The 15,599-nt window shown below is 37.8% G+C and overlaps 1 protein-coding gene across 1 annotated transcript in view; it reads right to left on the bottom strand.

The window, feature by feature from the left end:
- Window positions 1-3,956: 3,956 nt before the first annotated feature.
- LOC149160313 (putative protein phosphatase 2C 59) overlaps window positions 3,957-15,599 on the bottom strand; it is a 57,270-nt gene continuing 45,627 nt past the window's right edge. The window contains exon 5 of the mRNA XM_089434577.1: window positions 3,957-4,208. Within this exon, the coding sequence (XP_089290703.1) occupies window positions 3,957-4,208 (252 nt within the window). The remainder of the gene's footprint in view (window positions 4,209-15,599) is intronic.

Here is a 15,599-nt window from a genome sequence, read left to right as displayed (position 1 = left end):
CCTATGGTATCTTGCAGAGATGGTGTTTGTTCCGGATGTGTACTCGGAAAACATCATCGGGACAGTTTTGACAAACGTGCCTCTTGGCACGCCTCAGCCCCTTTACAGCTTGTGCACAGTGATTTATGTGGTCCTCTTCCTGTTGCTTCATTCTCTGGCTGCAAGTACTTCTTAACTTTCATTGATGATTTCTCCAGACGCACTTGGGTATACTTCTTAAAACTCAAGAGCGAAGTATTTAACACTTTTTTGGCCTTCAAAGCCTTTGTTGAAAAACAATCTGGACATCAAATTCTTAAGCTAAGAACTGATAATGGTGGAGAATATGTTAAAAACACATTCATCAACTTTTGCACCGAAAATGGAATTCAAATGCAACATACTGTTCCATACACTCCACAACAAAATGGTGTAGCTGAAAGGAAAAATCGCACCTTAAAGGAAATGGCTAATTGTATGCTGCAATCTAAAGGACTCAGTCTTAGTTTTTGGGCCGAAGCAATTAATTGTGCAAATTATATAATCAATCGCACTCCTACTAAGGTTCTAGAGAATATCACTCCAGAAGAAGCTTGGAGTTCCATTAAACCAGATGTAAGTCACTTTCGTGTGTTTGGAAGTGAAGCATGGGCCCATATTCCAGATGAAAAGCATAAAGCTTTAGAACCTAAGAGTGAGAAATGTACTTTTGTTGGATATTCTGAAGATGTAAAAGGTTATAGACTTATTCCATTTAAGTCCAAAAATGTTATCATTAGAAGAGATGTAAAATTTGATGAAAATAAATCGGCCTGCGAGCCTAGTCCGGCGGATGTGCCACCTCTTCCTATCTCTTCTACTTTTGAAAACATTTCTTCTTCAGATGATGAAAGCGAGGATGATAATCCTCCCCCACCTTCTCAGGATCCTCAACTTCCAAGATGGGTCCGTGCTACTCGGGATGCAGCAGGTGATCTTGCCGGTGATCCTACAGATCAGCGACGTACACGTTCTCAGTTTGAAAGAGCCTCTTCTTTACTGGCTCAAGCTCCAGTAAATCATGATCCTGACACTTTTGCAGAAGCTTCAGGCCATCCACATTGGGAAGCAGCTATGAATGAAGAATATCATTCATTGATGACAAATGATACATGGGATCTTGTTCCTCTACCAAAGGGACGCAAACTTGTTAGATGTAAATGGGTTTACAGAACCAAGTATGGACCAGATGGGAAAGTTGATAAACATAAAGCTCGTCTCGTTGCTAAGGGCTTTTCACAGGTTGAAGGCATTGACTACACTGAAACCTTCTCCCCTGTTGCCAAAATGAACTCTATCCGCCTTGTTCTTTCCCTTGCTGCCTCTTTAAAATGGGAAGTCCATCAGATGGATGTTAAATCTGCCTTCTTGCATGGGGACTTGCAGGAAGAAATCTATATGGAACAACCCATTGGCTTCATACAAACAGACTCCAGCCTTGTTTGTCGACTTAAGAAATCCCTTTATGGCCTCAAGCAAGCTCCTCGGGCTTGGTATGCCAAAATGGATAGCTTTCTTTTAGAATCTGGCTTTTCTAGGTGTCATTCTGACAATACTGTCTACACCAAGAAAGTGGGCAACTCTCTTATCATCCTTGTTCTTTATGTTGATGATCTTATTCTTACTGGTAGTGATCCCAACCTTATAAACCATGTGAAGTCAGCCTTAAAAAGAAATTTGAAATGACAGACTTAGGACACTTACACTATTTTCTCGGTCTTCAAGTCTTGCAATCCCAAGAGGGTATTTTCCTTTCCCAGTCCAAGTATGCTTGTGATATTCTTCGTCATTTTCACATGGAAGACTGTAAGCCAGCCCCTTCTCCCTTTCAGTCTGGAGTCAAACTTTCAGTCTCTTGTACTTCTCCTGAAGTTGATGCTACCTTATACCGTCAACTTGTCGGAAAACTCTTGTATTTAACCCATACTCGTCCTGATCTTTCCTTTGCTGTTGGCCTTGTTGCTCGTTTTATGCAAAACCCCCGTGAAAGTCATTGGAAAGCAGCTAAAAGAATACTTCGTTATGTTCGAGGTACAGTACAGTTTGGGATTCATTACAGTGCCAAAGCAGCTCCTCTGTTAGTTGGTTTCACTGATTCTGATTGGGCTGGTGACCCTGATGATCGGAAGTCTACTGCCGGTTATGTCTTCACTCTTGGTTCAGGACCTATTACATGGGCTTGTAAGAAACAGGCTGCCATTTCTCTTTCGTCAGCAGAAGCAGAGTATCGTGGTGCCGTGGAAGCTAGTAAGGAAGCCTTGTGGCTTCGTCAGATCCTATCAGAGTTTGGCTTTGAGCAGCAGCATCCAACCACACTTTGGTGTGATAATCAAAGTGCCATTCAGCTATGCAAAGATCCAGTCCAGCATCAGCGCAGCAAACACATTGAACTACACATGCACTTCATCAGAAAGCTCATTCATGACCATGTTCTTGAAGTGCAATATTGTCCAACAGATGATCAGGTTGCAGACATCTTCACAAAGGCTCTCACAGAGGCGAAGTTCACTAAACTTCGATATATGCTTGGAGTTCAGGAAGTTGTCACTAAGGGGGGATAGGCTCTAGTGCCTCCTTCCTTCTCCTATTGTGTCATATTTGTAAATCCTTCAATCCTATCCCAAGTTGTTCTTAAGGGGGGATGTTAGGATATTCCGACACATAGGATATAGTTAAGTTCAACTTGGTCTAGTATAGAGTTAGGTTAGAGTTAGGTAAAGTGTGTTTCTTTACCGTTGTACATTTTGTAACTTACAATCCGACGGTCACGATATGTAGTGATCCGACGGTTCACTCTCACCTCGGTATTACCGACACTTGATCCGTGGCTTGACACCCGATTGGTCCATGAGTTCTATTTAAAGCGCATGGAGGGTCATTGTTCGGGTAATCCGTGCATGAGAGAAGCTTATGTAAATTTTCATTCTTTGATTAATAAATTGCCTGTAGTACCCACGTTGGGACAGGCCGTGGACTGTTTCCCTCCTTGCACTCTGAGGGTTTTAACCACGTCAAAAATACTGGTGTATTGATTTGAGATCTGGTTGTGAGCGGTGTCCTTTTGGTATTCTTTCTGTGGAAATTACCCTGTAAATTCCTACAATAAACAGCCTATAACCATAACTATCCGACCCTTCCACAAACTTGGGCCCTTCCGGTTCTGCCCTCAACAACAGACCCATTCTTTCCTTCTTGTTCTAACAATTTATCTGTGTGAATGATGGATGAAGAAGATTCATTATGTGTTAGCGGGGAATTGACATGGTTTTATGGAGAAAAATATAGTGATGGTAAATGGAGAAACAGAGAACAAGTGGCAGGAATGGAGTGGAGTAGTGAAGTTAGATAGAAATTGCCAGATCAGTTTGGACTGGTTCACGTAATGGAGAGCTGTCTTCAATTGGATTGATGTTAACAGGTGTTTTGTTTAATTAGAACTGTTATTAATCGAGAGGTGGCAGAGCAAGTGCTTAGACGGGTGGCAAAATCAACAAACGGTTTTTTTTAATGATAGAGAGTCATCTTGGATTGGAACTGCTGTTTAACGGGTTTTAATAAATTACAATGAGTGGCATATGGGCAGAGGACGTGGTGGCAAAGGGTGGAAGACGTGGTAGAGGTGGAGTAGGTGCCAGAACATAACAAAATTGGAATTCCCCTTCTTCAGGCGCGCCGAATTCAATCACACTAGTTAATTAACTCAAATTCCGTTTTTCTTCACGCGGCGGCAAAAAAGAGGCTCTAAAGAACCGAGGATTTCTCCCAGACCGCCACAAATTTCTTCAAACGGTTTCTGGGTTATCTAATTAACCCACCTGGAAAAAAAACCCATGTTTTATTTTCTTGAAATTCGTCTTTGTTTGAGCAAATCGAACGTTTGAAGTTAGACGTTTTTTCAGCTATTACGTTTTTTTGAGTTTTACTGTTCTGCAGGTGTATTACACAGGTTCAATAATTACAAGAAGCTCAAAATCATCATCAATTATTGCTTCCTGAATCTCAGGTTCAGCCACAACATATTGTTTCAATAACCGATTGCCAAATGCCCTAGATACAGCAAGAACACCTCCTACTCTCCATGTTCTAGCCCACATAACATTGCCCCTGGCTTGCTCAATATGCTCCCGTTCATCAGCCCTGTTAGGCTTGTGATCTTTAGACAGAGGGACAGAGTTGAAGAATTGGGGCGACTGATAGTCACAGGTTTGTTATCTGAAACGTTTCCAAACAATTGTTGTAGTGGTTGTTTTTAATAATGATACCTTGCATTTTTAAAACAACGACTTAAGAATTTTGTTGAACTTACAGCTCAGGTCGTTTATATCACAGGTTTTGTAGGTGGCGGAAATCTAAGTGGCATCAATTGAGCTTATTGATTCATTCTAACTCAGATCAATCTCCAAATAATTATGGTGAATGCTGAACTCATCCCATGAAGTAGACCTGCAATCTGATGGATATAATGGCAGAGGAAATTGGCTCCAACAGTAAGAGGATTTGACCCCTGAAATAAGATAAAATTCAGCTAACAAATTTGTCCTTTTGTCAGCAAATGTAATCAGCTTACATGCTCTCGCCCTTCGAGAAAAATGACTACTCTGCCCTTAATAATTTAATGGATCACCAGAAGCTATCTTCAAGAATTCAACCCTCTGTTTCTAATCGATAATGTAGCTATCCAAAGGTGAAATCAACTCAAAAATCTGCCACTAAATGATGAATGCCTCCTACAGGAATCAACCTCCAAAAATGCACAATTCGGTCCTTAAACAAGGAGCACAATCCACCTGAACAATAATAAATTTCAGCCTCTAAAAAGAAATTTCGAGGCCCCTTGATGGAGTTATCATGGACTCTTCAAATTTTCATTCACCTCCTCATTGTTACCTAATCGTTTTAACATTCGATCCCCTTTTTTCTCACATATACAGTGCATTTTTTTTATGTTGCAGGTTTATTTCAGGCCAAAGCTTGAACAGGGAGGCAGATTTACTTGTTGAAGCCACAGTGAAAAGCTAGGATTCAAGATGGCCATAATTTTTCTTCTTTTTTTTTTCTTTCTCTGAAATTGTAAATTTTTATAAGAAGAATTAATGATTTTTAATTTCAGGCAGCAAAGTCTTCAAAGAAAAGCATGCTAAAAACATGACTTTGACTGAGGTCTTAGGCTGGTTTTTCATCGATCTGAGCTGGGTGACTAGGATAGGATCCATGTCGGGACAATTCTGGAGATGCCCATGTGGTCGGTTTTTTCATTGGATGCCTGTAACCTGCTAAACCTTGAAACAGCTGCGGAATTCTCAACTAGTTGCGGAATCAGGGCAGTTTCCGCAGCTAAGTTGCAAAACCTTATTAAAACAGGATACAGTGTTTTGAAGACCACTACAAACCATAACCAGATAATTTTGGACAATTTGAACCTATCAAAGCAGTTGATTTTCATTTTTTTTCATTTTTTTTTTTTTTTATTGAATCAATTGAAATGTTGAAGTTTATTTTGTCTCCCTTTTTTTTTTCCTTTTTTTTTTTACATAACAATTCTTTTTCTGATCCTTCAGATCACACAAAGTGCAAGAGGAGAGCATACTCAAGAATTATTAACTTTTTTTTTTTTTTTTTACATAACAATCATTTTTCTGATCCTCCAGATCACACAAAGTGCAGGAGGAGAGCATACTCAAGAATTGTTAATTTTTTTTTCAGATGTAAGAAATAAGGTCTCCTAATTACACTTCCCCGACAACAGCACCAAAATGTCTAGTCAATTTAACGTCTTAAATTGCTCTACATAAATTATCAATCCGGGTATCGTAAACTGATGAAGTGTGGTGCACCATATGTGCTTAGTTAACCTTTTTCTTACTTCATTGTTTTATAGTTTATGTTGTTTTGGGGGTTTTGTTCTTTTGGTTTCCTAAAGTGTCTAATGCAAATGGAAATCCTATTCTAAAGCACTTCAAAAGATCTTAAACAAAAGTGTAAATATGCAGCTACTTAAACAAAAGTGTAAATGTGCAGCTACTTCAATTAAAATAGAATGCAACAACCAAACAATGAGCTAGTGACTATGAGACCCAGTATCCTTGCTGCTGTATGAAAAAAAAGAAAGTAAAAACTAAACTTAAAGCAAATCAAAGACTGAAAGCAAAACAACTAATTTATCACACTACTTCAACTCTTCTGATCCTTTACCCTTCAGCTCAATCTACCTTATGGGAAGCAATCATGAATAAGTTAAGCAATATGATATCTAAATTGCATAAATGAAACTAATCACACTACTTCAACTCTTCTGATCCTTTACCCTTCAGCTCAATCTACCTTATGGGAAGCAATCATGAACAAGTTAAGCAATATGATATCTAAATTGCATAAAGGAAACTAATCACACTACTTCAACTCTTCTGATCCTTTACCCTTCAGCTCAATCTACCTTATGGGAAGCAATCATGAACAATTTTAAGCAATATGATATCTAAATTGTAGGAAAGTAAATGAGCAAAACAAAAATGAAAGAAATAACAATGCTGGAATTAGAACTCATAAAATAAATCAGAAGGAGGACAAGATGATTCTATCATGTCATTAGTCATTAAAAGGCTATGTGCATCACTAACCTACAATCAAAATAGAATGCAACAACCAAACAATGAGCTAGTGACTATGAGACCCAGTATCCTTATTGCTTCAGCAGAAGGACAAGATGATTCTATCATGTCATTAGTCATTAAAAGGCTATGTGCATCACTAATCTACAATCAACCGGTTGAACACACTTGCATGAATTAAAATTGCATGAATGAAAAATCTAATCTACCAACTTGAAAGCAATCAAATGACATAATGAAATCAAAGAAAAATTACAAAATGAAATCTACTCTACCTTACATTCTAATGTGCTCCATGACATCTACTTCACATCTCCTTCCATGTTGAGAACATCAAAGCTTTATTCAAATTCTTCAAAAGTACAAAGTACAACAAAGTTCTCCAAAGCTTTCAAAAGCCATCAAAGAAGAACTACAAACTTAAGAACTAGGGACTAAAAACTAACAAATGAAGGAGAGAGATCTCCTATTTATACAAAAAGATGATAAGCCATCTCATTAATGAGAGTCCATGAATCTCTCCCTCTACCTCTAGAGTCCTAATCAAAATAGGAACTGATAAGACACATGTCTTCTTAAAGTTACAATACAATTAGGAGATGTGACACATATCCTCATGATCCCATGATTCTTTCCAACCAAATTCGAATTTGGCCTTAGAGTGCCACATAAGGGTCTTCTAGAAGTCTCCTTTCAACCTACACATGTCAACAATCTCAACCCATTTGTTAGGTATAAGCATATGCACATTATTTTCTAATGTTTAACCACAAATTCACTTAAAAGGCTTAGAATTAATAAAGATTGGAAAAACATAAAGGTGGCCCAATGATAATGAAAGTGGGATGAATGTGGTGACATAGTAGTGAAATGGAGGTGATATAATGGACATAATAGTGAAAGTGTAATGGAAATGAATGACATTTTCAAGACTCAACACTAATATAGCAACTAATCCTATCGTTGTCACATACATGAGATTTTTTCCAAATTTAATAAAACAGAAAATCTCAACAATCTCCACCTTGACAACAATTAGCCTGATACCCTGTTCATTTATTTTTATCTTTTCTGCAAGCTAAGAGAAGCCAGACACCAATGTAGCTTCTCTAACAAAACGGGTTTCGTGAACATGTCTGCACAGTTTTCCTTCGTATGGACTTTTTCAATAGAAGCACCCCTTTCAGTGATAACTTGTCTTACAAAATGGTGCTTGATAGGTATATGCTTAGATTTACTATGATAGGCCGGATTCTTAGCCAAATGAATTGCACTTTGACTATCACAAAATAACCTGATGTTGTCCTGCAACCTACCAAACTCACCAATCAAACCTTTCAACCAATCCTCTTCTTTGCAAGCATGCGAAGCAGCTATGTATTCTGCTTCAGTAGTGGATAAAGCAACAATATTCTGTAGCTTTGACATCCAGCTAATAGCACCACCTGCAAGAGTAAAGACATACACTGAAGTTGACCTTCTCTTATCCAAATCACCTGCAAAATCGGAATCAACATATCCGCAAACAAATTCACTACTTTTGTTATAAGTGATACAATAATCACTTGTGCCTCTCAAATACCGAAGCACCCATTTCACTGCTGACCAGTGTTCTTTTCCTGGATTTTCCATATACCTGCTGACAACCCCAACTGCATGTGAAATATCTGGTCGAGTACAGACCATCGCATACATTAAACAATCTACTATATTGGCATATGGAATTTGAGACATATATTCCTTTTCTTCATTTGTATTAGGACATAAACTTGAAGAAAGCTTAAAATGGGAAGCTAAAGGGACTGAAATTGTCTTCACATTGTTCATACCAAACCTCAAGAGTATTTTCTCAATATACTTCTGTTGTGATAGCCACAACTTACCATTGCTTCTGTCTCTGAAAATCTCCATGCCCAAAATTTGTCTTGTTGCTCCTAGATCTTTCATATCAAATGTCCTAGCCATCTGAGCCTTTAACCTGTTGATCTCTGTTATGCTTTTGCTTGCTAAAAGCATATCGTCAACATATAACAATAAGATAATGAACATGCCATTACTTTATTTCTTAAAGTAAACACAATGATCATATTCACTTCTTATATAATTTTGACCCAACATGAAAGAATCAAATTTCTTGTACCATTGTCGAGGCGACTGCTTCAGACCATACAATGACTTCTTGAGCCTACAGACAAATTTCTTTTTGCGATTTTGAACAAACCCTTCCGGTTGTTCCATGTAAATCTCCTCATCTAAATATCCATGTAAAAATGCAGTTTTAACATCTAGTTGTTGTAATTCTAAATCAAGTAAGGCAATTAATGCTAATACAATTCGAATTGAAACAATTTTTACAACTGGTGAAAATATCTCATGAAATTCAATGCCTACTTTCTGAGCAAAACCTTTCACGACCAGCCTTGCTTTGTACCTGTCCTTTGAGCCATCAACACCCCTTTTCAATTTGTACACCCATTTACATCCCACAGTTTTTCTGTCTTTAGGAATATCTACCAGATCCCATGTGTCATTTTTGTCTAATGCCATCATCTCGTCCTTCATAGCTTCTTTCCACTTTTCACTTTTAGAACCTTCTACAGCTTCCTGATAGCACAAAGGTTCATCATCGTTAGCGGTTAAAGCAATTGAAGTAACATAATCATCATACCTTCTAGGAGGACGTTTAATTCTCGTGTATCTCCTTAAAGATGTTTCTGGTACTTCCACAATTTGCTGATTATTATCTGTAGGAACTTCTTCATGATCTGCATCTGAAACATGTTCATGATCTACATCTGAAATTTTTTCATGATCTACATATGAAACTTGTTCATGACTAGCATCTGAACCATGTTTATCTTCATCATCATCAGTATTAGAACTGGTTTCAAACTGAATGTGTTGAAGCTTAGATACATTATCCTGTTTCAATTTATCATCTACATCTGAACTTTCAAGTGAGGATTCATTAAATTTAACATCTCTATTAATGATGATCTTATGAGTAGTATGATCCCACAATCTGTATCCCTTAGTCCCATCACCATATCCAACAAAGATATATCTTTTTGATTTAGGATCTAATTTAGAATGCTGATGTTTTGGAACTAGAGCATATGCATCACAACCAAAAACTTTCAGTTTAGAATAATCACAAGGATGACCTTTCCATACCTCTTGAGGAATTTTTCCTCCTATTGCAGTTGATGGTGATCGATTTATCAAATAGCAAGTTGTAGCAACCGCTTCTGTCCATAATTCCTTCTGCAAATTGGCGTTACTCAACATACTTTTTTCTCTCTCTAAAAGAGTCCTGTTCATGCGTTCAGCAACTCCATTTTGCTGTGGAGTATACACAGTGGTTTTATGTCTTTCGATCCCAGCTTCCTTGCAATAATTATCAAATTCCTTTGAAGTAAACTCGCCACCATTGTCAGTTCTTAGACATTTAATAGTTCTTCCAGTGATGTTTTCAACTAATGCTCTAAACTATTTGAAAACTGTAAACACATCAGACTTCTTCTTTAACATGTAGACCCACACTTTTCTAGAGAAATCATCAATAAAAGATACAAAATATGACGAACCTCCATATGAGGTTGTAGGAGACGGACCCCAAACATCAGAATGGATATAATCAAGGATTCCCTTACTAGTATGTTTTCCAGTTTTAAACTTCTGCTTGCTTTGTTTCCCAAACAGACAATGTTTGTAGAAATCTAACTTATCAGACTTTAAATTAGGAAGTAACTTATGATCAGATAAAATCTTTAATCCTCTTTCGCTCATATGGCTCAACCTTTGATGCCATAAACAAATAGAATTACTGTCATTTTCAGACACTGTAGAAACATGATTTGACTCTGTTCTTCCTTCTAACTGAAAAAGATTTCCAACCTTCTTTGCTTTCATTACTAGTAAAATTCCTTTATAAACTTTCATTACTCCACCTTGAATAAAGGTTTTATATCCATTAGTGTCTAGTACTCCTAATGAAATGAGGTTTTTCCTTAGTTCAGGTACATGTCTTACATTAGTTAAAATTTTATTTGTCCCATCAAACATTTTAAGCTGAATGGTTCCAATTCCCACAATGTTACATGTGACATCATTTCCCATGTAAACTACTCCATCATTGATTGGTTTATAAGTTTTAAACCATTCCCTATGAATACACATGTGATTTGGTGTACTAGAATCTAACAGCCAATGTTGATCATGACTAGACAAATCAACTGATAACACTTCATCACTCATACCTGTCTTGGATGCCGAACTTGTATTTGTAGTGTTTGCTTCTTTCTTCTCTGTTGAAGAGTCTTCTTTGGATGCTTGCTGTTTCTTCCAACAGTCCTTCTTCAAATGTCCCGATTTTCCACAAAACCAACACTTTACCTTACTCTTCTTCCCTTTCGATTTTGAACGCGAGTCGCTGTGCTTACCGGACCATCTTTCTCTAGAACGACCTCTAGCCATCATTGCTTCTGATGTAGAGGTTTCGGAATTTGACCTCTTCCTTGTCTCTTCGGACAACAAAGCTCCAACAACATCATCAAATTCAAGGGTTTCTGATACACTTAGACTTATAGAAGTAACAAAATGATCCCATGACTCGGGCAACGAGCATAATAAAGTTATAGCTTTATCCTCTGATTCAAATTTTACTTCTATACTTTATAATTGCATCAGGAGAGTATTAAAGACATTCAAATGATTAGTAATAGTTGTACCTTCCTTCATGCGCAAACTGTACAATTGTCGGTTCAGAATCCTATTGGTTGAGGATTTTGTCATGTACAGCTTCTCAAGCTTTGTCCACAAACCGGCAGCAGTTTACTCTGACACGATGTTAAACAAAACATCATCCACCAAACACAGTCGAATACCTCTCAGAGCTCTTCCATCCAATTCATTCCATTCATCATCTGTCATGGTGTAAGGTTGTTTGGATTTTCCCAACTGTGCCTTTGCCACGCCTTGTTGCACAAGTAGATCATGCATCTTCACTTTCCAGATTTTGAAGTTATTTTTGCCATTGAACTTCTCGATCTCAAAACGAACACTTTGAGTTTTTGCCATGTTGTAACAAACAGAATCTCCAATTCCAAATTAAAAATTCCTTTTCTTTATACTATAAAATGCCTCTGTCGTACCGTGTAATTACAATTCTAAAACAAAACAAACAAAAAAAATTGTAGGTTTACCAGAAGGAAACACTGCCTGGCCTCCTCGACAGTGGAAAACCCATGCCTGAAACAAAATAAACTGCCTGGCGCTCCTCGATGGCGGAAGACCCATGCCTGAAACAAAATCCGTGCAAGGCAGGAAATTGGCATGATTAACCCTTTCGTTTCTGCGCCAATAGCCCTTTCTGGCGCGTTGGCGTGCTGGCGCGACTGTTCCTAGAACTTCCGCGCCAATTGGTGTGACTGTTACTAAATAAACCGCGCCAGCCCCTTCTTTAGCTCAAAATTGGCGCTGCTGTTCCAGCCAAAACCGCGCCAACCAGAAAAGCTTCACTTTTCGCGTCTCTGTCACACGTACCAGCTCCACAACTAGAGTCCTGTAGGTTATGGGCCCTCCACGCTTCCGCTGCGCCGCTCTGATACCAATTGTTAGACCAAACAATGCGCAGCGGAAATAAAAATAAACATACATACACAAAAAATACAAAATCAGAAAACCATAACACAAAGATTTTAACGTGGTTCACCCAACCAATCTGGGCTACATCCACTAGAATAGAGGCATCAGAAATCTTATTATTCAACAGGAGATTGCAACAATTTTAATTCTTCACACATACCCTCAGCTCACCCTATTTTCTCTACACACACTCAATTCTCTACGGGATTACATTTCTTATAGCTGGAGTATAAAACTGAATCATAAATTCCCTCACAACAAATATAGGATGCGTTAACTCCTCCTCAAAAAATACTGGAGCTAATATAGCAACTAATCCTATTGTTGTCACATACATGAGATTTTTTCCAAATTTAATAAAACAAAAAATCTCAACATAAATTCCCTTAGGTTGATTCCTTTCCACATGTGGGCCCTTGACTTTTTGGGCAATGTTGATGCTGAAAATTAACATCTGGAGCTCTGATACTTGACCAAGAAAAATCTTTCGAATACTAGTGTTGGACAGACGAATAACTGGATATCAAGATTCGATTTTTTTGACCGTAGACTGACATAGTTTCAAGAATTCCTCATGATTTAAGAATTTTGTCTCCAGGATTTATGGCAATCAAAGAAGAACGAAATATTTGTTCTAAAGTCGGAAGTGGAAACTTGCACAAGGCCAATTCCCTTCTACGTCTCAATGGTACATGTAAAACCAGGCATTGGAGGTATTTAATGTAATTGGTGTTGGGTAGATAAATGTGAGGAGGACAATGAGCAGGCAACCATTTTTGCTCATCTATTACACTCAGTGCTAAGTGAATGAAAGGGAAAGTTCACTGGACCAATATGACCCTCTATTCGAACAACCAGTCAAACAACGCAGCTACACGGACTCTCTATATAATCAACGTCTCAACATGGCCAATAATGTTCCATTTGTCGGTGATTCCAAGGCGTGTTGAGGTGAAACTATGAGAAGGGGCGCTCTGTGGTTTTGGAGTAGATTGCAACCCAAGAGCAAATAACATTGAACAATGGATCGAATTTGAAATTATTGACCTTGGGCTTGCTGCAATTCTGCATAAATCTCATTCAGTTCACAGCGTTATCGGAACCCCAAAATTCATGGCCCAACATATGCTCCAACCCAGCTTGAATCCACAAGAAAGTAACATCTGGGAAAAAACCAGTAGTTCTGATACCACATGTAGAATATTAAATAAAATTAACACACATAAAAAATACTAGAAACATAGAATAACCAGAGATGGTGAAAAATGCCTCAGCCTTACTGTAGTCCTCTCATAATGCAATGCAATGTACAAATAATGATAATAATACAAATAAATACATGAGGAAGTTTGTCTCAAGATAGTATGTCTATCTTGGACTCTATGGTTGAGAAAATATCTCAACAACACGCTAATCTAGGAGCCTAACTAGTTGGAGAGAATCTCTCAACCAACTAAGCCTAAACTGACTCCTACCCATGAGGAACAAACTCAATCTAGAAAGATAGGGTTAAATTCTAACTTTCATGATTTTAATTGATTTAATTATTTGGACTTTGAATTTTTTTAACATATGAGAGTGAGCCTAACATTCCCCCCCCCAATGATAAGTCCAAAATAAGAACCTGGGACCATCTCCAAGTCCTCATGTTGAAACTGTTGATCCTCAAAAAAACTGCCTGAAAATTTGCCAAAGCTGGATGCTGAAATAACTCCAATCCGAAGAGAACATGAGTCAGCTACAAGTCTGAGTCATCTTTGAAATTTTTCTTGACAACTCCATCATGTGCCAAGCTGCAAAAGGATCCATTTGTCCTTTGCTTTCAATCAGCATCCTTTGCCCACTAACAAAATATTGAGAACGCCCACTGCCGAATTTGTTGATGTTGAAATTGCCCACTGGCTTATTTGAAGATACCCACTGGCTACTTTTGATGATGTTGTCAAGACTTTCAGTTTGACAACCACCCTTAATTCCATTATCATTTCCCCCCTGTATCAACTGAAAGGAGAGACAATCATTTGCACTTGATTTCTGAATTCTAAACTCCCCCCCTCAGGTGTAGGAGAGTTTCACTGTTGTACTCCCCCTTTTAGGTGCATGAGAGTACCATCTTCAATTGACTGTTGGATGCAATAGTTGATATTTAATTCTATAGTAAAACTTATACAATCATTTTACTATTGACGACCATTCCCAATGATCAATCCATGCATAATTGATCTTTAATCTAGTAGGTTGGTCTTGTTTGTGGCAATTCTCTGATGAATGATTCTTCTTGCCATAATGGTGACAAGGATGGAGATCAAAACAATGATCTTCCATGTGACCTTTTTTTTGACAATGTTTGCATGTGGGTTTGTCTTCATCTTTCTCATGGCTTGTTGATGTTATTTGATCAAGAAATCCTGCACTAATGAACTTGATTGGCTTAGAATAATCGGGGATATGCAAGTTGTTTTCATCTTTGTCATATCCTAATCCTCGTTGGTTTTTATTACTTTGAAGTTCTTCCCACAGCTTGATGATTGGTTTGGAAGAAGCAAGTTCAATTTGATCATGAACAACTTCTACACTTGAAGTTGTTTGGATGAGTGATTTGGAATCAACACCTTTATCTTCATATGTATGGTTGAATGACTTGGAAGTAGCACTCTTCTGTTGCAGCTCATTTCTTTGTAGTTGTGATTCTAATCGAAGGAACTCAATTGTTTCATGTGCATGTTGTAGATTCATTGAAATATCAACAAGAGTTGCTTTGCTAATTTGCATCATGTCTTCAGTAGTTGAGAGGATCAAATTGTTAAGAATCTGTAACAACTGAATGCTTTTCGCCATGTGAACTTGCTGGAACTCATGCTCGCTTGCTTTTAATGCTTGTTGAATTTTTAGAACTTGCTTGCTTTTAATACTTGTTGGATTTTTAGAACTTGCTCGCTTGAATGTTTGAGCTTGCTTGCTTGAACGCACACTCACTTGTTGTAGATATGAACAGGCTTGATTGTTGTTTGAATATTTGATTTCATTAAACTTGAACTCGCTTAGTTTCAGGCTCGCTTGATGTTTTGAACTTTGCACTTGCTTGAACTCCAAGGATAATTTTAGGGGCGAATGTTCGCCCTTTGGCGAAATTAAGGGGTTTTAAATTTTTAGTGGGCGAATATTTTGTATCATAGTACATTTTTACAAATCTCCTCAAATAGCCCACCTTATTTTAAGGGAGAGGGTAAAAAAAAGTAAATTTAGCCCTTGAAATTACGACTTACAACCTTCCATTCGCCCATTTTCAAGAATAGGTTTTATTTAAGTGAATCCATTCGCCCATTT

The sequence above is a fragment of the Pinus tabuliformis genome, chromosome 5_2 (assembly GCF_031772625.1).
Source record: "Pinus tabuliformis cultivar Carrire ecotype Pingquan chromosome 5_2, CPIR1, whole genome shotgun sequence".
Lineage (NCBI taxonomy): Eukaryota > Viridiplantae > Streptophyta > Pinopsida > Pinales > Pinaceae > Pinus > Pinus tabuliformis.
This window is presented reverse-complemented; position numbering and strand designations above follow the sequence as displayed.